General features: G+C 46.7%; 1 protein-coding gene across 7 annotated transcripts in view; it reads right to left on the bottom strand.

Moving 5' to 3' along the window:
- The window catches only part of FGGY (FGGY carbohydrate kinase domain containing), a 208,090-nt gene that overhangs the window by 68,211 nt on the left and 116,119 nt on the right, over nucleotides 1-23,760 (bottom strand). For all 7 annotated transcript variants that reach the window (XM_083157627.1, XM_083157622.1, XM_083157620.1 and 4 more), the window contains one exon: nucleotides 3,409-3,537. In XM_083157627.1, the coding sequence (XP_083013753.1) occupies nucleotides 3,409-3,537 (129 nt within the window). The remainder of the gene's footprint in view (nucleotides 1-3,408; nucleotides 3,538-23,760) is intronic.

Genomic DNA, 23,760 nt, shown 5'->3' with positions numbered 1-23,760 from the left:
AAATTTGTTCTCAAAATAAGCAAAACCATATGCACTGCAGGTGGGGCAGATGTAACATGTGCAGAGAGAGTTACATTTGAGGGAGTTATTTTGTTTCTGTGCAGGTTAAATACTGGCTGCATTATTTTTACACTGCAATTTAGATTTCAATTTCAACAACAAATTTAACTCTCTCTGCACATGTTACATCTGACCCACCTGCAGTGCACATGGTTTTGCCCATTTTGAGAACAAATTTGTACTGCAATCAGATCTGAATAAGGGCCATGGTGAATAGAGATAAAGGGGGTAATTCAGGCCTGCTGACTACAAGCCGCAGCATGTCCTGCCAGAGTCACGCCCGAACGCTGGGATTTGCAGTCCCACTACGGACGGAGAGCTGCAATATTTTGACAATGAAAATACAGCATTTTGATGGTGATATTGATGTTGGCCAGTATCTGTCGCTCCAGTGTCGATGATACACATTGTATGGTATGGTTGCCGTTCCAAAACCCATCGCAACTCTGCGCCTGGACAATTATATTGTGCCCCTACAATGGTGAACTCAGATTTAATGAGACCAGCTGTATAAGCATTGCATTTTATAACCTCCAATTAATTTAAAGAACCAGTTGTTTAACAGCTGTGGTCGGATCGCTGATTAACTGCTACGCGGGGCTTCGGTGCAGCTGCGAGCACCGGCTCTATATAAACTATGGATCCAGTGTGTACCTGCCGTAGCCATGGTGCTCCGCTCGCCTCTTTATGTTATTGGAAAATGATTGTAATTTAGGCATTTCCTGAGGCTGTCACCACCCTCCTCAGCCAGAGCAGACCTCGAACCTTCTGAAGGTCCCACTGGAACGAATTCCCCCAAACATTGTAATAATTTAAGCGCATTCCCACGTATATTTTAACCTGTCCCAGCATTTCACAAAGCATCTGAAAATTCTGCCTGTAAAGTCTGGAGTATAAATAACCGCTACATTTGAAACAGCTTTTGCATTTTATTGCCTGTTTTGAGGGTATTCGTGTTGCAGGATTGAGCTTTGCAGCACATACAGGGGTTTAATATAAAATAAACGTTTTTGGCTGGTTACCCAATAGCGATCGCAAAATGCCATCAACCCCAGATATAAAACGTTGGTGAATTTCATAAAGGGCAGTAATTAGAATTTGCATTCTAACTGAACATACTCCTGCAAGGGACGGTGTAGTGGTTAGCAGCATTACTGTCTCACAGCATTGAGGTCATGGGTTCGATCCCCACCATGGCCCTAACTGTTCAGAGTTTGTATATTCTCCCCGTGCTTGCGTGGGTTTCCTCTGGGTACTCACAATCCAACTTTCAGCATGCTTCTGGGGACATGGGCGGAGCCTGACATCATCAAGCCCCGCCTGGGCGTGCTAAAGTGACACAATTTATATATTTTTAGCCCCGCCCTCTCTGTTTACACCTGCGAATGCCAGTATTTAACCAGCAGGATTGGAGGAGGGGGGAATGTGAGGGTCCAGGGGCTTGAGAGAGGATTGTCCACCCTTCCGTGGGATATAGATCAGGACAGGCCAACCTGTGGCTCTCCAGATGTTATGAAACTACAAATCCCAGCATGCCTTGCCACAGTTTTAACGCTCCCTTATAACAAAACTGTGGCAAGGCATGATGGGATTTGTAGTTTGACAACATCTGGAGAACCACAGGTTGGCCAGGCCTGATATAGATTGTAAGCTCCACTGTGGCGGAAAGTAAACTGATGCAAATGTTCAAATATTCTCTGTACAGCGCCGCGGAATATGTGTGCGCTATATAAATAACTGTCAATAAATAAATAACGTCTTCTGTAATAACGTCTGTCTTAAGGAATTCCACAACTTATTCACTCTCATACCCACTGGTGTTGTGTCAACATTATTGTTTAAGTAGCAGCCTAGGTGCGTAACTATATAAATGTTGTCTAGTGTGAGTGCTTAGCGTGGTGGGCGTGGCTCATTATGTGTTGCAAGCTTAAAGTACTAGTGTGTTCGCTCAATAAAGTTAACGGTGCGCTTCCGTGGGTCGTTACCCGCGTGCTCCATTGTCCAAACATCCAGCTCAATTTGGCTACATTGTCAATGGCTGCATGTACGGAGCGTGGATGGGATAACGTCACTGAACGATATTGTTAACTATATCGTCAGTGTATATGCACTATATCGGGAATTCAATCGAAATATATAGACGATATTGTCTAGTGTGTACTCGGGCTGTATGCTAAGCTCTGTACACACTAGATGACTGGCTCTACCGCCGATATCATTATTAATATGCTGAACGATATTGTGCGTACACACTGACCGATATCAGGAAACAATATTGTCAGTGATGTCACGCAGCCCTAGTTGCTGAACGCATTGTTGATGGTATTGCCAGCATTGAGAATGCAGCACAGATGACAGGGGGGTCATTGCAGGAATGCTCATTATTAACGATATTTAGCGTACACACTAAATGTATCTTTTAAAACATGAACAAAATCTGCACTGGCTTCCATTCCCCTACAGAATCCTCTTCAAACACCTCACACTCACATACAGGGCCATCTCTAATTCCATTGCTCCATATATCTCTAACCTCATCTCCATTCATACACCCTCCCGCCATCTACGGTCAGCTGACGACTGTCGTCTCTCCTCCACCCTGATCACTGCTTCCCATGCTAGAGTACAGGACTTTGCCCGTGCTGCACCCCTTCAGTGGAACGCACTCCCTCGCTCCATTAGACTCTCCCCGACCTTGCAAAGCTTCAAACGGGCACTGAAAACTCACCTATTCATCAAAGCGTACCCTTCCACTGCATAAACCAGCTGGTTCTCCGACCCCTTAACTGTTTACATCCTGCTATCTAACCACCACCCCCTCGCTTGCACCTCTTGTAATCTGTCTGTCTCCCCTTCCTACTAGATTGTAAGCTCCTCCGAGTAGGGCCCTCTTCCCTCCTGTTGTCAAAGCCCACTTCTCTTCACATTTCACTCACAGCTCTCCTTTACTCCAACACTCAGTGACCATCTTCATACTCATCTCCATCATTGGCCCCAAGCCTCTAGTTGTATGTTGATTAGATCCTCACTACTTACATTTAAGCTGTAATGTGTATTGAACTGTGGTGCTCTTTATTTGTACTGTATTTTTGTTATTTATTCAATGTAATGCCAAGTTTTGTCTCCCTGTATTGTTCCTTTGTACGGCGCTGCGAAACACTTGTGGTGCCTTATAAATAAAATTATAATAATAATAATAATAATAATCGTCCAGACACTGTGTTGCACGTAGAATAATCTATTAGTTTCCCCGTCTGTCTGGCTATATTGGATCATATCCTGACATGTGAACAGTAGTGACAATTACTTTTGGTAGACCTAACGTAAATCCTTCACATAGACACTTACCGAGCCCCCCCGCGTGCGCATCAATGAGAGAAGCGGCCACTGCGATCCCTTCTCGAAGGCCGAGGTCTTTGGCAGCTTCTGGCGTAAGGTTATTGCCAACAGAAGACCCTGGAGACAGGACTTGGTTTCCTGGGCAGACGGAAGATAAATAACTCAGCCTTCATATCAATAAACAGAAATGAATCAGATATTCTCTGCAATAGGGTAAGTAAGGTCCCGCTAGGATATGGGACCATATGGAACGGTCAGTAGCTATACAAGCACAGCTTCTGGTTCCGCTAAAGAACAACGTGACGGCGCCTTATGTACAAACAGGGCGAAATGATTGCGCTTCATAGGAAATAAACACAATGCAGCCCAGTCCAGGAAAGACATTTATGTGACTATTCTAGGGAAATTCTATCCAAAAAGCTCTCTGGCCATGCACCATGATTACTGGTCCACTGTGAGCTCTCTGGTCATGCACCAATATTACTGGTCCACTGTGAGCTCTCTGGTCATGCACCAATATTACTGATCCACTGTGAGCTCTCTGGTCATGCACCAATATTACTGGTCCACTGTGAGCTCTCTGGCCATGCACCAATATTACTGGTCCCCTGTGAGTATTTGGGGAACTGCATTTACTCATTGTACATTGGGGGTATATACTGTGGCAAGGAATCACATACACCGGTTATAGATGAAGTCTGGTTCTTTACCATACACACTGGGCGACTTTGAGCAGAAAGCTGCTCAGTTTACTCATTAGAGCCGCCCAGTGTGTACGAAGCAGCAATGATGCGCTCTCTTGCATCATCGCCAGCCACCGCCACACATCTGCTGAGATGAGCAATGGAGTGGATGGCTTTCCAAAGCGTCCTGCTATGGAAAGCCGTCCACCCCAGGAAAATCGCTAAAACGGGTAAAAGACGTTCACTGTGCATGTGCTATGCGAATTACAGCCCAGTGATTTTCCCCATCATCAGTCAGCATACACGCTGGGCAAACTCGAGAACCTTTATTCTCTGCAGGTAAACAGCATTCCAGGATAGCAGACCGGCATTTCTTAAAGTACAGCATGGCAGTTCTAACAATAAGGGTACTTCCGGAGATTCCCTAATGTAATCCACTGACCCCCGCAAGCATATTGCTCGGGCGCTAACTGCAATTGGGTGCACCAACCTTCTGTCTTGAACACACATAGAACAGGAAACACCAGGTGCTGTTAATCAGCCAGTGATTCCCAATACATCTTAGGAAAACCCGGGTTGGATCTCCTTAGCCCTGCTGCTGCTGTTCTAAATCCTGGACTGAATCTTTGCTCATAATACAGAGAAAAGCGAAGCAATATACAGAATAATCCTTCCTTCCCAATGAAAAACAAATGACATTTTAGCACTCAGCGGTTATTTGATGTACGGAGATGATGAATTACCTTTAGTGCAGCGTACAGGTCAGACTGTCTCAGGCAGTTGGGAAGCAGATGTTTTAGAATAAATCATATACACACAGTTTGTATTATATACAGTTCAGCTGTTTAAAAGGGACATAAGGATATGTAGTAATTTAACCTGCCTATGAGAGACCCCCGACTGGGAGGGGAGGGGGGTCAGACTTAGTCTTCCCAGCCAGTGTCTGATGCAGCCGCCGCAGTTTTGCGTGTCAGTGTACCGTAAGGCAGGATGGAGTCAGTTTTGCTACAATAACAAAAAAAATGAAGCAACTAATCTGTGTTTTGTTTATAAATAATACAATTATTTAGTAAAATATCTATACAGGATGAGGATCCCTTATCCAAAATACTCGGGACCAGAAGCATTTTTGGATAACAGATTATTCCGTATTTTGGAATATTTTTATATTTAAAATTCATGCAATTACACACAAATATATTTTATTTACATATATTAATTACATATCATGTCGCCATTAGTGCCAGTTACAGATCACGTCCCCAGTAGTGCAAGTGCCAGTTACAGATCATGTCCCCAGTAGTGCCAGTTACAGATCATGTCCCCATTAGTGCCAGTTACAGATCACGTCCCCAGTAGTGCCAGTTACAGATCATGTCCCCAGTAGTGCCAGTTACAGATCATGTCCCCAGTAGTGCCAGTTACAGATCATGTCCCCAGTAGTGCCAGTTACAGATCATGTCCCCAGTAGTGCAAGTTATATATCATGTCCCCAGTAGTGCCAGTTACAGATCATGTCCCCAGTAGTGCCAGTTACAGATCATGTCCCCAGTAGTGCCAGTTACAGATCATGTCCCCAGTAGTGCCAGTTACAGATCATGTCCCCAGTAGTGCCAGTTACAGATCATGTCCCCAGTAGTCCCAGTTACAGATCATGATGTCCCAAGTAGTGCAAGTTATATATCATGTCCCTAGTAGTACCAGTTACAGGTGTACAGAGTACAAATGTCCGCAGTAGGTTTTTAGCACAAAAAAAAAAGTGCATTCTGGAAACAATGGTTTTCGGAACAATTTGGGTAATGGATATTTGAATAAGGGATGCTCAATATATATTATAATATATATATATATTATATATCTCTTATATATTTGGCTACATCTGTCACTCAAAGTGTGTCTGGAGCTATAACGCTGGGTGGAGCCTCTGACTCACATGACTGACTCACATGACAGAGAACCAGCCCAGTGAGCCCACAGACAGTGCCAGACACCCTCTGCCTCTCCATGTTACACAGCAAAGACACAGCTACTCACCAGACACACCAGGTGAGCGCCCCACACCTCCATACCTCCCAACATGACCCTCTCCAGGAGGGACAGAATGCTCTGTTTGTGGACTTCCATCTTAATTTATGATTGTCATCACCTGTCATATTAAACAGGGTAATTGATAAGAAAGGTGTTTAAGCACAGGTGATGGTAATCCATAAATTAAGAAGAAAGTCCAGAAACAGAGCAATGTGTCCCTCCTGGAGAGGGTCATGTTGGGTATGCACCTCCCTCCCTCCCCCCCCCCCCCATTCACGGCATCCCCACTATTAAATGGCACATGCAAAACACTGACATGGCTATGGTCGACAATGAAAAAGGTTGACAAGATTTATTTTTCACTTTTTCAATGTTTTCATATTCATTCTCATGTGTCGACATGGACACCAATGAAGTGCCACACTTATGTCAACATTTACATGTGTTGACCTTTCTGTGTTGATTTTTTCTTGTGGCGATTTGCGGCACCCCCGCGACCCCCCCTCCCGCGATTTGCAGCACACCCCCCGCAATTCGCGGCACCCCCGGTGACTCCCGCGATTCGCGGCCCCACCACGTGACACACCCCCCTCCTGCGATTCGCGCCCCCCCGCGACCCCCCCTCCCATGATTCGCGCCAACCCCCCGGGCCCCCCCCTCCCGCGGTTCACGGTGCCCCCCACAACCCCCCCTACCGCGATTCCCCACCCCTGACCCCCCCTCCTGTCATTGCGGCAACCCCCCGCCCCCGCGACCCACCCTCCCGCGATTCACTGCAACCCCCCCCCCCCACCCACGATTTGCGGCACCCACACCCGCAAAAAGGGTGTGAAGCGGACCCCTTTTTTAAATCTGGTGTCTTTGAGATGCTTCCCCTGGGGACCAGTCTGTGTGCAGTGCCAGCTCCTACACAGTGATAGGAGACAGATGCTGCATGGAATGTTACAGAGTAGCACCTGCTCACCCGTTGGTGTCAACCCTCGACGGGTGACAACCGGGAGTGGCTTGCATTCCCCCTTGTGATACACTTGATTCAGGGGGACCAGCATATTATTATTATTATGACGCCATTTATTAACACTGTATGCTTGAAAATAGTCACAAAGGAAAGCTCTTCTGGTCAGCTCTGTTCTTTCTGATAGAAGGACTCCTAGTTTAGCAGGGGGTGCTGGGACAGATCCCTGGCTTATAAAGACCTCCCTCTAGCTCCTGGCCTAAGCCCCACCTCTCACAGATCTCAGCCAATCACCTGTAGAGCAGGGAGGAGATATCAGCAGACTCCCGTGCCAGACACGTAAGCTGGTTGCATCCAGCTAGAAGTCACATACACTCAGGGCTATTTTTGTGCAGGCTCCAGCAGGAACTGAGGCCCTTATTCTAGTTCACTGTTTCTGACAAAATATTCCTCAAATGGACAAAACCGTGTGCACTGCAGGTGAGGCAGGTGTAAAACCCCACCCAAATCTAATTATCTCTGCACAAGTAACACCTGCCTCACCTGCAGTGCACATGGTTTTGTCCATCTGAGGAATATTTTGTCAGAAACAGTGAACTAGAATAAGGGCCACAGTTCCTGCTGGAGCCTGCACAAAAATAGCCCTGCATACACTGTATGCAGTAAATGGTTATACTTTGTGACGGGTTTGCCCCATTGTTAGAATTTAGGATAAATCATTTCTTAGGGAGATAGAATTAGTTCAGCCTAAGAGAGGGCAAAAAATCTGAAAGTAATTTTCCCCAAAGCTTTGATGAAACTCCAGCGATTGTTTACAATGTACATTTAGGAAGAGTGTTGTTAAAATAAGAGTTTCCAGTTATACATTCCGGATAATGCTTGGCACCGAATGCAATAACACAAAGGCCTTAGCAGCGCACATCACACTAAACACATTGTGACCGTTTTATGATTATCCTTTACTGTCCATGTAGAGAGAAGGGAAAATATATATTATTTCCTTTCAGTATTATTTATCTATTAACAGGTTCTTATATAGCGCAGGATAGTCCATTGCGCTTTACAATAGGAGATAGTGATACAGAAAACTGGGTATTTACAGACGGTCAAAGGTATGAGGGCCCTGCTTGCAAGCTTACAATCTATAGGGAGATAGGCATTAACTGCACCAGAATGCAAAGGTTCCTGGTATGCTGTATGATATGGTGACCCAGCAGTTTGGCTAGGGGTCAGGAGGATGGAATATGTGAAAAAGAAAGGGAGGATATGTGTGGCCTGTACAGTGGGGATGTGATTAGATGGGAACGGTATTTGAAGGTTATGTGGCTGGTTCTGGAATTTGATAAGCTTGCCTGAAGAGATGTGTTTTCAGGGAACGCTGATAGGTTTGGAGACTGGAGGAGAGTCTTATTGTGCTTGGGAGGGCATTCCACAGAGTGGGTGCAGCCCAAAGAAAGTCCTGCAATCGGGAATCGGAGAGACGTAGATCTTGTGAGGAGCGAAGAGGTCGTGTTGGAAGATATTTGAGATAAGAGAACATATGTATGTTGGTGTAGTTTGGTTTTGGACGATGAACGCCTGGCTAGTAAGATCAGCCTCGCAGCTGCATTCATGATGGACTGTAGTGGTGAGAGTCTATATTGGAGTATAGTTACCAAGTTAGTATCTGAATGTGGTAACATATAATTGTGCATCCTCCAAAAGCTCACTTCAAGTATATATTTTTGAGGAACAATTTGTGGAATGTGCTATTATCATTATTTTTGTACTGTACAATGGGGAGAGGAGCAGAGCAACGTCAGTACATAATATAGGATGGGGAGAAGGACAAGCTTGAGGTGAGATGCAAGTGTTGGGGTGCTATGCACAGAGGTGGACACGATGGTAGTAGTAAGGTCCAGTGGCATGCAGAGAGGTCAGTGGCTGGTGAGGTGCCCTGCCAGACTCCTGCATCCACCCATCCCCCTCCCGCACTGGGCTTTTGGAGCCAGCCCTGGTTCCCAAAATACAGGGAACAAAGTGAGTAGCCCCCTTCCCCCCCCCCCGTATTTTAGGTACCAGCACTTGGTTCATGAGCAAACCCTGACTCCAAAAATATTTGGAATAAAATAAGTGGGGGTCCCTCGTATTTTAGGGACCAGCACTGGGCTCCACTAGCAATGGATGTAATGCCATAGCCAGGGGACACAAAACGGGGTCCCATGGCCAAAACATTAGCCACCCTATCTTGTCAGCCCATGCTGGGAGTTCTTGAGGAGGTGTGGCCTCCCAAATAAAGGGGTCCTCCTCTCCAGGGCACCTCAGGCCTGGACTGAAGCCTGGGGCTATCCCCTGCACCCCTGGGAGGTCGGTGCAGGATTGATTGCGGGTTTAAAAGTAATATTGACCTTTACAGTAGGACTACAAGTCCCAGCAAGCCTGACCCACATGCTGGTATTTGGGACAACCAGAGGTACCAGCATGTGGGGCATTAAAGGCCCACGGGTACCTTTACAATTTATTTTCGTTCAATGTTCATTACATATGGGCATTTTATGATAAATATTCTATTGTTTAGCCCCCCAAAGGGGTTCAGTATGAAGGGAGAAAAAGGAATCATCACCAAAAATCACCTAGAAATTTGACCTGGTTCTTATAAAGCAGGGAAAATCAGCACGAGGCGCTCTAGATGCTATGGAACTACACATCCCATCATGCCTTGTAATAGTTTTAGCATGCAGAAATAGCAAAGAAGTGCAGTTCCCCAGAAGCTGGTGGGCCTCATAGGTGCCGATTCTGTGGGTGCTCAAGGGCCCGAGCACCCACGGAAATTGATGAGCACCCACGGGCCCGAGTCCCGATGCTGGGCCGCCATATTAACTTGCTAATTTGCGGCTGCAGCACCCACATTGCCGGACCCGCCACCTTCAAAACAGTATGCCGGGAAGAGTGTATTCTGTCCTGTGGGGGAATTTATGTACCTGCACTGTGGGGGCATTTATGTGCCTGCACTGTGTGGGGCATTTATGTACCTGCGCTGTGGGGGCATTTATGTGCCTGCGCTGTGGGGGCATTTATGTACCTGCGCTGTGGGGGCATTTATGTACCTGGTCTGTGGGGGCATTTATGTACCTGCACTGTGGGGGCATTTATGTACCTGCACTGTGGGGGCATTCATGTACCTGCACTGTGGGGGCATTTATGTACCTGCACTGTGGGGGCATTTATGTACCTGCACTGGGGGGCATTTATGTACCTGCACTGTGGGGGCATTTATGTACCTGCACTGTGGGGGCATTTATGTACCTGCACTGTGGGGGCATTTATGTACCTGCACTGTGGGGGCATTTATGTACCTGAACTGTGGGGGCATTTATGTACCTGCACTGAGGGGGCATTTATGTACCTGCACTGTGGGGGCATTTATGTATGTGGAACTCTGTTGCCGTAATTTGAATATTGGAGACAACTGTGCTCCGTAATATAAATTGGTATTATTTTGTGGCCACACCCCTTCCCCATGAACCCACTCCTCTATATTTTTGGCTTGAGCACCCACCACCAAAAACATAAATCGGCACCTATGGTGGGCCGCATATTGAAAACCAGACATGAAAAGCGGGGCAGACAGGCAAGCACAGGACTGAGGATGAATTGACGTAATATTGATATCTCAATACAACAATCACTGCCGCGGCCGGGCCTACGTTCCTGCATGCATCCAGTAATGGCGTACACAATTTTCTATCTATTCTATTCCAACATGAAACGTGTTCTTAGTACATTTCCATTTTGGGAATCGCCTCTGAGAACATTTTCCCATCCTACATTGTGCAATATTTACATCCTTTTTTACTGACCACATTAAAACAAAAACGATCTGTTTCCCAGAGCCGTAACCTTCCAAAACCTGGGGGTAACGCTGACTGTGAGAAAAGGAGAGTGTTTCGTTTTGTGGCCTGAGTCGCATTATTTTGTCAGCCTTGGTGTGGTCGGATCTACGCCGATACCACTCGCTTACTAGGTGTGGTTCTGGTTTGGGGCCGGCGGGCCCCATGAAAAAAACAACAACAAACCCCCCCACCCTCCCCCTCTACTTTAAATGAAGATAATCTCTGACTATTTACAGTCAACAAGCTGAAAATCTCAGGGAAGGAACGAAGTTGTAGGAGACTTTGCTTTCCCAGCAGGCCCGGGCCGACCGCACAGCTGGAAGAGTTTAACGGGAGGATCAGCATTCTGCTGTCGCTGCAGTTTTATTCTCGACTCAGTTGCACAGAATATAAACACCGAGCGAAGGATATGTACTCAGCGTGGAGCAGAAAAATACTAATTATGAGCATCGCCGACCTCCTGGTAGCTATCCAGCCAATCAGCGGGCTTTGTTTCGTGGGTCCAGTTATACCGTGTAATTATTTAGAGGTCTAGGGAAATTGCACCCTATAGTTTAATGTACAGGGCTTGCAAGGTTTCAAAGGGAACGTTGGCAAGCGTTCAATTGAGATTCAGGGCCTGATTCACAAATATATGCAAACCGATGGTTTCCGCACGTTGTTTACTGCACCACAAACAGGCCGCATCTGTTTGGGGGTGGGGAATAGGCCGTGACAGCAAGGTAAAAATGGGGCGGAGTTGACTTTGTTTTTGGGAGTGGTGAGGCCAGTATCTCTGTCTTACTGGCTGCGGCTGCGTAGTGCATTTGAACATTTGCATTCAATGAATTACAAACGCCTCCCCTACGACCTCAGAGGTGTAACTGGGCTGTAGTGGGGCGTGATAATGGAAAAGTGCAAATGCACATTGATGGCAGTGACTGGTAATAATAGGGGCATCTTAATGTAGAGGCACACTAGGCAGCTGCCAAGGGCCCCACAATTATAGGGGCCTCCGAGCATGGGTCGGTGGTGGTTACCCAATCAGAGCCACAGGGCAGCATTCTCTACTGCCAGCCAGCCTGCAGCCAGACAGTGAATGCTGATTGGAAGGTGGCTGGTGCTATCCACCAATCAGAGCGCTGACAGGCAGTCACTGTATGGAAGCTTGTTTAGAGATGACGTAAGATTGCAGGATGGGCATACTATGTTTTGAAAAATAATTGGTTTCTGTGAATAGGTTTGCAGGGGCCACATTGCAATGTGTTGCCAAGGGCCTACAATGCTGTTACGATGGCCCTGGGTTCGGCTGCGGAGAGGTACACATCTTTGCCAAATGGCCTTTAAATAAATTGAATTCCAAATTGCATCTAATTCTGCATCAACCACAAGATAAAATGCTGCAGGTTTGCATTTCTCTGGCTTCCTACATGTCACTTTTAGGAACACCTCCCAACTTTGTCTCCCTAGAAAAGGGGCATGGTTATCGGGCGAATGGGTGGGGCCTTCATCAGACGGGGCAGGACCTAATGCCACAACCCCCTTTTTTTGTCACTTTGGGGGTGTGCCCAGTGCTCCCCGAGCAGCAGGGCAGCCCCCGGCATCTTCAATAATCACCAGCTACTCTGCAGAAGCAAAGCAGCGGAGATCTCCGGCTCCCCAACTACTACCCCCTCCCGCGGGACACTGCAACCTGTGGGAGGGACAGTTGGACAGTCTTCACTTAGGGTGACTGTCCCGCTGTAATTGGGAGGTATGGCTTAGGGGTAAAATTACTAAAGATTCTAAAAATTAAAAGAAGTGATATTGTCCATAGCAACTATCAGATTCTAGCATTTCTCCATTGCATCCTAGAAAATGATAAACAGAATCTGACTACGGGCAACATTGCCTCTTTTAGTTTTTAGAAGCTTTAGTAAATATACCCCTGTCTGTTTTCTCATTAAACAGTGTAATCGGGGTGTGGAGAAGCTGATGAAAAGATATTGAGGTCACCTCGCTAAGTGTAAGCTACTAGACGCGCCCGCGCCCTCAGATCGTCTGATTTTGGTCTCGGCTGGATGAGAAAAGAGAGTGCGGTCACTCTGGAACAGCAGAACCATACAGTCTCTTCTATAGGACGATGGTTTTATTTCCCCAGTTTAAATAGCAGACGCATTGTACATAGCAGCTGTCTGGGCCCCGATCAGAGGAGAAGGCCTCGTAGTGGGAGGTCGCACGCTGTCAGACAGAAGCCCTTGAACTTGTAGATTCCCAGCTGTTGGGGTGGCCAGGTCTTGTTGACACTCTGACATTAAGACGTTTTACGGATTTCATGATCTGACGTCCACGTCGCTTAGAGAGTTGTTGATGCTTCTGGCAATAACTTGTCTCTGTGCAGTTAAATTAGGCAACTTGATACCACATCATTGTTAACGTCTTTCTGGCCACATCAGGGGTATCAAAGTGGAAACGTCTGCATGATCTTGTACATTAACTACAACATCCATTGGGGGAAATTTACTAATGTGAATACGCCTGAAACAGGCGTGTTCGTAGGCAGTCGTATGCATTTACTATGCCGAAAAATACATCAATTCGTATTCATGGCACATACGTATTTACGAATACAAATGCATACGCCATCGAAAGAATACGAGTAGGAATCACCATTCAGTAGAACGGTGATTCCTAATTACTAACCAGCTGTATGCAATACAATGTATGGCCGGTAATTAGCGGGATACGGCTGGAAATTGCCGCAAAAATACGCCTGGAAATTCAACTCATTTTCCAGGCGTATTTGGCAGAAGCCGGAACGGATCAGTCAGATCCGTGCAGGCTTTAGTGTAAAAAAGTTAAAAATAAATAAAAAATGCAGCGTGGGGTCCCCCCACGGCCATAACCAATCCTGGGCTCAAAGACCCGGTCCTGGTTTAAAAAAAATCACAGGGCAAATCAAATAGGGGTCCCCTGGATTTTTTAAAACCAGCACCAGGCTCAGGGGCCGGTCCTGGTTCCCAAAATATGGGGGACAAAACGAGTAGGGGTCCCCAGTATTTCGGCAACCAGCACCAGGCCCAACCAGCCAGTAGGGGGGAGACTTTTTATACAAGTCCCCCCAGCTAAAGCATTCATCCCATGACCGGTCAGCCTGGGCAGGTATCCTGAGGAAGTGGGGAACCCCCGATGAAGGGGTTCCCCCCACCAGAATTTACCTGCCCAGGCTGAAGCCCGGGGTTATCCCCAGTGCACCTGTGTGGTGGGCATTGGGCTGATGTTTATGTAAAATTTAGAAAAAACTATTGCGTATTATTTTGGAACTATGAGGCCCAGCAAGCCTGCACTGCATACAGGGACTTAGAGAGCGATGAGTACGGCAAATTAGTAAATCTGGCCTATTTACGATTCGCATTTCAGGAAAATATGAGTCGGGCGAGGCTGACAGCAGTGAGTGGTGCGGTGGGCAGCAGTGAGCAAGCGGCGGGTGCCGGGCAGCGGTTAGAGGCTGGTTCTGGGTGGCATATCAGGGCGCAGAATAAAAAAAAAACACTCTAAAAGACTGGCCAGACGCTGATTGGCTGAGAGAATTCTCTCAGCCAATCAGCGGCCTCCCATCTGGGCGGCTGCTGATTGGCTTAGAGTGCTCTCGGCTGCCTGGCACCCACCATTGCCCACCCACCCCTCACCACTGCCCAGCTCTCCTGCTACCCGCCGCCGCTGCTCCCCCGGAGTTTATCATGCGATAAATCGCATGTAAAAATGGCACATCAAGTGCCAAATCGTAAGTGAGCCTCCCGGGGAGCTGCCAGGGGAACTCAAGGGGAATTTGGTCTGACTTGCCCTTAGGACAAGTCGGACTGGTGTACGGGGGCCTTAAAAAACCACCTTCCAGGGAACAAAACTGGGCAACCCCCACAGTTGCCTCTTTCAAGCTGGGCATCTACCCTTACGAAACCCGCAAAACTAAACGCATAATACCACGGAGGTGTGAGCATTTGTGTCGTGCGCCTGCACTTCCCCTGGTTCGGAAATGATCCTTACAGGGTTCATATCAAGTTGAAAGTAAATGACTCATTCTTAAGACCTCATCATTACCAGCTCCTGCTTGATGAAACGTCAATGAGCCGTAGTGAGGGAAAGCGGCTTACCAGGGAAAGCTCTGCCTGAATTATTTTCTTGTACATTATCTCTGGAAGTGCCATGGGGAGCGTACTGTGCCCGGTATACCGTACATCCCCGGTGTCCCCGACCTTCCATGTCTTCGATGCAGTAACCAGAAATTTGCAAGACATCAACACACACAACACAGACAACACTGAACCTCTTGGTTACACTTGTGTGAGATGTAGGATAGAATAAACATACAAATAAGTAAAAAAAAAAAAGGCACAGTAGGGGCTAAGACAACCCCACAGCAAATTTACAGAACTTGGACACTACTACGGGTGATATAATTATAGTTGGCTGCCTGACTGCGAAAAATTAATTGTGCCAAAAAAGACAAAAGGGGAAAGAGCTCTGTTCCCAGTAACCTGTCTGCCAAAGACAGAGGTCCATTGTGCGAACAGCAATAAAAGTTTTAGATGAATGTAATAGCCCAGCCCTGCGATGCCGCGCACATGTGGAAAGGAACGGACACAAGTAACACTTCCTTCTCCGTCTCTCTGCATATTCCACCCTAGATGCCCTTTTAAATGGACACTGCAATTTAAAGGGCAGCTCAGATATAATTGAATAATCCATTCAGGAAGTGCGCGGCTCCGTCCAATCAGCAACGATGAGCCCACCAAGTAAAGATTCCCTCCATCATCACTACAGGCAGTGGCAACGTAGTTACATAGTAGTTAAGGCTGAATAAAGACTTGGGTCCATCGAGTTCAACCTACTTGGCCACATCACACCAAGTATTGGGGCCCTAAATATCTCCTGATGGCCCTAATGCAAAGACATAGCATTGTTGAGATATTCCAGCATTATTACCTGAATATTCTTAATAACCACTCCTCTAAGGGATATATATATATATATATACATACACCCTCACCGCACGGAGGATATATTGGTATAATGTGCCAACAGACGCCGAAAAACAGATTACGAGTGACACATTCCTAGATTACAGTTATGTAGATAGGAAGGATAATAAGCCGGCACAGCCATGAAGGTATTGGTGCAATGAACAGTTAAAACCACAACCACTGGACACCTTTCGCTCTGGTATGTGAGCTTTATTAATAAAGTGTTGAGTTGTAGTCGAACCTCCACCGGCACCGGAAGGTCACTACTACTATGATCACCAGTTATAACCCTTTTACACCGATGCAAATTCTGGTTTCTTGCTGGGTCGACCTTGGTTGGACCTCCATGTAAATGGCAATCCAACCCGATATTCGAGCAGGGTTGACCACGGGTAGGCTCTGTGTTAGAGGGCAGCTGAAATGGGTAAACCGGGTCATTCACACGCATGCACATGGCATCCATTATCTGCAAGCAGATGGAGGCTGGGCTTGCGCCCAGTGTGATGTAGGAGCCCTAGGGGTCCCCGATTGTTGAATCTCCTGATGCCTGGGGATGATGTCATATCCAGATTGTTGGATCTCCCGGTGCCTTGGATGATGTAATCTCTGGATTGTTTTATCTACCGGTGCTTGGGAACGATGTCATCTCCAGATCATTGGATCTCCCGATGCTTGGGGATGATGTCCTTTCCAGATTGTTGGATCTCCCGGTGCTTGGGGATGAAGTCCTCTCCGGATTGTTGGATCTCCCAGTGCTTGGGGATGATGTCCTCTCCGGATTGTTGGATCTCCCGGTGCTTGGGGATGATGTCCTCTCAGGAATGTTGGGTCTCCCGTGCTTGGGGATGATGTCCTCTCCGGATTGTTGGATCTCCCGGTGCTTGGGGATTATGTCATCTCCAAGTGTCAGCCTTAAAAACACTGCCAATAAAATACATTCAAGTTTTCAAAAAGTTTCAAAACTTTATCTCCCATTTGATATACACATGGGGAGAAGAGTGTGGGACGGTTACAGTTGGGGAACCTACCTCATCCTATAGACTGGTAGACTGGACTTGCAAGGTAAGTACTGTAGACTTCAGGTTTTTCATCTTAAAGCTTTCATCCCCACCCAAAACTAATTATTATTATTGTCTGTGAAGTTATTGTGTATTAACTTAAACTGACAGACGTGACTAATCGGTTTATAATATACATTTTATACTTTACAGGTCCTCACCATTGAAAACATACCTCTGAATCCCAGGTGGCTGACAGCTAGTTGCGGAACGTATAAAAACAGATGATCTCTTCACCCCCAGATGCCAAAGTTTTTAATTAAGGAACCCAAATCTGTGCTACATAACCCTGGCGAAAAATGAGGCTTTATCGATGGGGAACACTGCCAGTAAACTAACGCGTTCTTCAAAACGAGCCGCCATAAACAGCCAAGGAAAACACTAAAGAAAACGCCATAAACAGACTGATTCATTAAACGAGAAGTATGAAGATTGTTAAAGATCGTACCTGTAGGCTACACAGAGGTGTTAATGTACAGAGCAGAATTTTCTGTTCCAAACTCTGTAGCGACAAGTGGGGCAACTCTGAAAGCTTCCAATGATGTCACATGGGAAGCCGGCAATAGGAGCTAGTTTAAGTACGGATTTGTGTAATAACATCATTGGGAACAGAACCAAAACACTGACATTCTTAGGGTTCCATTGCTGCGGAGAGGTCCTTGAAAAGGAAGAAAGAATAAATGCAGGGGCACCTCCTTAAAACCCCGCACAATAATACATTGCGGCATAGAGGAGTTGAAATGTGTTTTTTCTTTTTTTTTTTTTATTGGAAAAAGAGAACGGGAGAGACAAGAGCATGGGGAGGATTAGTCACGTACGTACAGTAGATCTTTTTACTGAGACCTTGGCTGCAAAACAGCCGAGTGATATTACAATACCAACGAGGACGGTTTAAGAGGCGCTGGGGGACTTGCTGTTAAAAGGGATCCATCCATAAGCCCGGGAGACGAAATAGCAGTTAATATGGTTTATAGAGGCAGCAATGGTGCAGAGAACTATCTCTAGCATATACATAAGTTCATTGCTACAACTAACACCGCTCAGAACGCTCATCACTACGTGTGTAGGCCCCAGTACAGTCAGCATTGACGCAGCTCCCATAGGAACTTCTACAGTCTGATTTTGTGATGGAAAATGGGGCACTGCAGCCGATGTCTTTCAAAAAGACGTATTTGTAGTTATATTTATATATAACAATTGATTGAGTGCTTGATAGGTAAAGGGTGGTGGATAAATAAAAAATAAACAATAAAAAAATAAAATATAAAAAAATCAAAATAAAATAATAATAGAAATAAAGGTATTATAAGGATAGAAATAATATAAAAGAATAAAGAGAAGTAATGCAGTCAGAAAATTTGCCAAACTAATAGTGTTTACAGTCTCTTTGTTTCAGGTACCTGTGGTGGCAGAGCAGTCTGATGTATTGGCCGGTATCGGTAGTCGGGATATTTTTTTATATTTTTTATTTATTCACCACCCTTTCCTTACAAACAAGAAATTAGGCAGCAGGAAGCCAGAGACTGAGAGTTATATAGCGTGAGGAGCAGGGTCCCCAGCAGCACATAGTATATCAGGAGATGAGCGATGTGTCAGTGAGGACAGGGCTGCATGTGACAGGGGCAGTGACATGATGTGAGGAGGGGAATGGGGGCAGCAGGAAGCCACACACAGAGTTATATAGTGGGAGGAGCAGGGTTCCACAGCAGCACAGAGTATATCAGGAGATGAGCGATGTGTCAGTGAGGACAGGGCTGCATGTGACAGGGGCAGAGACATGATGTGAGGAAGGGGATGGAGGCAGCAGGAAGCCACACACAGAGTTATATAGTGGGAGGAGCAGGGTCCCCAGCAGCACAGAGTATATCAGGAGATGAGTGATATGTCAGTGAGGACAGGGCTGCATGTGACAGAGGGATGTGTCACTATGGGGTAGATTTATTATCAGTCGTTAGGGGGAATATGCGCTATCCCCGTGCGTTAAGGCAGGGGGTAGCGCTTCCCCTGATCTATCACACCCGCGATGCGGATGTTCAACAGGCAGCGGTGTGGGGCAGGAGGGTTAGTGCACGTACGTTATTTTATGTGTGTGTGCCTTCCTCCTACCACGATAAAGTGGTGAAGCGAAACGGGGCTGGTAAGGATCCTTATGGCAACAATAATAAATCTTACCCTATGTGAGGAGGGTAATGGAGGTAGCAGTACAGATGGCACAATGTCATGGTTATCACATAACTGGAACATCCTGGTTCTGTCCCTTGTTCCACAGGGGACACAAATTACCTGACAGTGCCCCCCCACATTGATCACCTGTTTCTCCACCTCCTCCTGTGATTAAGGGCCAGATGTATCAAGCTTCAAAAAGTGATAAAATGGAGAGTGATAAACAGCCAGCCAATCAGCTCCTTACTGCCATGTTACAGGCTGGGTTTGACAAATGACAGGTAAGAGCCGATTGGCTGGTTGTACATCACTCTCCACTTTATCACCTTATGAAGCTTGATACATCTGGCCATAAATCGTATATCAGTGCTGTATTCCTTCGTTTATATTATACAGACGCTGAAATTGCATATTAATATTCGTATTATAAAGTGTGACACCCACAGCTAATGGGCGCCAGGTTCAGCCAGATGCCTGTAATAGAACTGGTGCTCTGTGCTCTAACCGACACTTCATAAATTATTCACTTCTAAACGCTTCAAACCTGAGACTGACAGCTGTTTAGATTACAGGAGTGCACAGGTCTCTGTGCCGGCCTCTGTGCCGGGTGTAAGGACGCGACTCCCCCTCGCCCTCTCCATATTACAAATACATAAACAAATCAGTATCAGGAGAGCAAGCGCCCACCGCAGAATGGGACGACTTTGGCAGCATTACACCTTGTAGCATTAACCCCTCTCAGCGTGCGGTGGGGAGCGTCTAAGGCATGGGTCCTCAAACTGCGGCCCTCCAGATGTTGTGAAACTACAAATCCCAGCATGCCTTGCCACAGATTTGCTATAAGGGAGTGTTAAAACTGTGGCAAGGCATGCTGAGATTTGTAGTTTCACAACATCTGGAGGGCCGCAGTTTGAGAACCCATGGTCTAAGGTCTCGGGGGCACTAAGATCAGGAATCTGACGTTATTGCAGTTTATGGATTTTAGGAGGTTATTCTGGTTGATTTGCTCGGATGCGCGTCCATTCACACCTCCAGCATAGTAACTGGCAAAGTGGGATTTCACTCTAGCTGGGCGGCGTCTTCACCTATTTGTTTATGTGCTCTGCAATTGGATGCAGCAGTGCGGCTTTGTCCGAAATCCAGAAGAAAAGTCATGGTACAGATGGAGCGCCACTGGTGATCACTGGCGCAGAGGCGCTCCGTCTGACTGGGTCACACAGGCACGCGCGTCCCAGTTTCAGGATGGTGCCGCTGCAGGTCCCTGCCCATCTCCACTTCAGGGAGACGGGCAGGGATAGGGGGGGCGGCGGTGCGGCGAGGAGCACTGGGGGAGGCGACGGGGACCCGTAGCCAGCTCCGTAGCCATGGGGCGCGTAGCCATTTTTTGACAGTAGCAAGGTTGACACAAGATTTCCATGTTTTATTGGCGCAGGTCCGTTTGGTTCATACTTTGCTATCCTACTGGACATAGAGTTAAGGTGCCCATACACTAGTAAGATTTATCTTCAGATCTGGCTGGTTGGAACAAAAACATGGTTATGGATGTGACAGTTTGTCAGTTTTCCAGCATTTCCAAGCAAATGGTCAACTGTCATTTGCTCTCATCCATAACCATGTTTTTGGTCCAACCAGACAGATCTGAAGATAAATCTGCGTGTGTATGGCCACCTTTAGTTATAACATGGGCTGAACAAAGAGAGGCACCGTGCCCGAAGCATGGCGAGTGTAGAGAGCGAAATGCGCGGGGACACTTTGCACATATATATTTATATAGTGTCCGCGGGACCCCTGTGGCACCAACTCAAGTAGACTTTGCTACTGTCAAACACATTGCCTTCGACCGTTGAAAGGCGTCGATCTCCCCTCACTGTCTAACTACACGCGCTCGACCGAGTTTAGGCATCTAACTAGACGCCGTCGACCACTAGCGGTTGATCACAGTGTTGTCGACTTAAAAATGATCGATTCTATATCTCAGAACCATTTTAAATATATTTAGGAGATGAGCGTCTAGTTCGGTGAGTGTTTCAGCTAATGAAGCGACAGCGGGTGGCACAAATAGGGATGTTGGAACCACTGAAGATAATGACAAGAAGGCTGCAGACCTTGGTAGGGGCCCGACAGTGACAGGGGATGTGCTGAATCAGGACGATAGGATAATAGATAGCGGCTGCTAGCAGCAAAGGACAGACAGACAGACAGACAGACAGACAAAGAAGACAACTGCAGGAGGGAAGCATCTTATCGTGATAACAGGTATAAGGTTTTGCAGTTAAGAAATTAAGACGTTTAAAAAATGAATTAGTTATTTAGAAGGGAGCGGCGCCTAGTGGCCAATCAGGAGCCGCTAGGCGGCCAATAGCGGCATTCGGGAGGAGGAGCCGCAGGATGCAAACACACATTCTGCGTCTCCTCCTGACAATTCGCTGGTTCGGGTTTTTGTGTTTTATTTGTTTTGCCAAGACCGTGGATGCTACATGGACAGAAGAGGACCAGATCTACGCCGGAGGAGCCTTGTAAGTATAATTTCCTTCCACAGGTACCCAAAGAATTTTTTCTGGACATGTGGATGGACGGCGACCTACGGGCTCAAGATAGGTAAGTATCTGTATGAGTGGGCTATGTATGTTAATATTCTTGTGTGTCAGTGGGTTTATTTAACTATTTGTATTGCTGCGGCACTACAAGTTCCAGCAGGCCCTTTAATGCCCCACATGCTGGGACTTGTGGTTCTCCAAGTCCCTGCATGCGGGGGGAGGCTTGCTGGGACTCATAGTTTCACAGCAATAGACAATAGTTTTAATCTATTTTTTACACTTTTATCAGCCCGATGCCCACAGCACAGGGGCATCGGGGACAGCCCCAGGCTTCAGCAGGTAAATTCTGGAGGGCGGGGGGGGGGGGGGGGGGGGGGTTATCCCCACTCTCCCAGGACCCCTGACCAGGCTTACACAAAAAGGGGGTACTAGACACATATAACAGTATCTTTGGGGGATGGGTGCATACCCGTACTCACGATGCACCCATCCCCCAAAGATACCGTTATATGTGTCTAGTACCCCCTTTTTGTGTAAGTAAGGTATGCACCCTTGCTGGCACTTGAAGAGAACCTGAACCCTTTTTGTTTAGAGTGAAATATCAACACACCAACCTATTGTTGTATCTTATCTTTGCATGTACCTTCCATCTATGATAAGAACAACAAGCACGGATCATCACCAACTTTAAATATCCCATGAAAAGATAAGTATACATCCAACCTTCAACTATTCAGCGCCATCTTTTCAAAACCCCACCCCCTTTTTTTCTCAAACTTATCCATAGGATCAATAGGGATTGATCCAAAGGTATTGAAACAAAGGCAGCAGAATTCCAGGAGCGCCACATTTTGTTCAAATTCCACCACAAACAATGACAAATAGAGTTAAAATACTATTATATTAATATATAGCTAGGTTGACGCCACTGAGTACAAGTATAAGGGTTTATATAAACAGGATATTTGCCGACATTTTTAATGGAATCAGAATGGGAATCATATTGTATTATCCTAATGCCAAGACTGAAGGTGTATATAGGCGGTAGTACATGGGCTATTCACAATTACTCCAGTGCGAGCCAGGTATTTAATATCTCGGGTTAATGTATCAAGCAGTGACCAGATTGGAGACATGGACTAGTGAGGAAGTTGTCCATAGCAACCTATAATCTCTACAGAAATAAGTTACATAATAACCTGGAAGTGATTAGTACAGGTCATATAATGGCACATTTATGTCACTTGGATGGTCAGTGTAATTCGCACAGCGCAGACAATCAGACCAGACGGCAGAGTTTGCTGATCTCAGCATCCAGAAGCAGCAGATGGTCAGACGTTTCTTCCCCTTTTTTGGGGGGGCTATTTCCTTCCTTTCTCGTGCAGCTTTTTCCCTCTAATTTTACTAAATTATATTAATAACTTAATGCATCATCTCCAGACATCTTACATTTCTGTACAAGTATTGGTGCAATACCCAGCTCTCCCCGGCTGACAGCCTCATTTATATCACAATGTATTGCACGTACTTTGGAGCTAAAAATAAGTTTCTGGTTTCCCCTTATGTGATGTCAGAAAACTGTTTAGTACATACAGTATGGCTAATTTTCTTTTTCCTGCATTTTGTTAATGAAATCTGCAAATAAGGTTCTGCCACCTGCTCAGGAGCAGCGGTGCAGCTAGGTGTCAAGGTGCCCGGAGCAAGGGCATGTTTGGTGCCCTGCCAATTTGTAGCAGGCCGCTACCCCCCCTATTTGTAGCAGGCCGCCACCCCCAATTTGTAGCAGACCACCACTCCCCCCCCCCCAATTTGTGGCAGGCCGCTACCCCCCCTTCCCTAATTTGTAGCAGGCCGCCCCTCCCCCCTATACAATGATTACTAAATGTACCTTTTGCAGAGGGAGGGGGGAGACCGGGAAGAGCACGGAGCCTGCAGGGCAGCACGCAGTGTGGGCGGGCGGCACACAGAGCAGGCGGGTGGCACACAGAGTGGGTAGTGCACGGCTCTGGTGCCCTGTGAACTCCCGGAGCTCATGCTCCGCCGGCTCCACCCTAGCTACGCCCCTGCTCAGTAGACACTCCACCTT

Source organism: Crinia signifera, chromosome 8 (assembly GCF_055691185.1).
Source record: "Crinia signifera chromosome 8, ASM5569118v1, whole genome shotgun sequence".
Classification (NCBI taxonomy): Eukaryota; Metazoa; Chordata; class Amphibia; order Anura; family Myobatrachidae; genus Crinia; species Crinia signifera.
The sequence above is the reverse complement of the archived record's forward strand: the minus strand, read 5'-3'. Positions and strand labels throughout refer to the sequence as shown.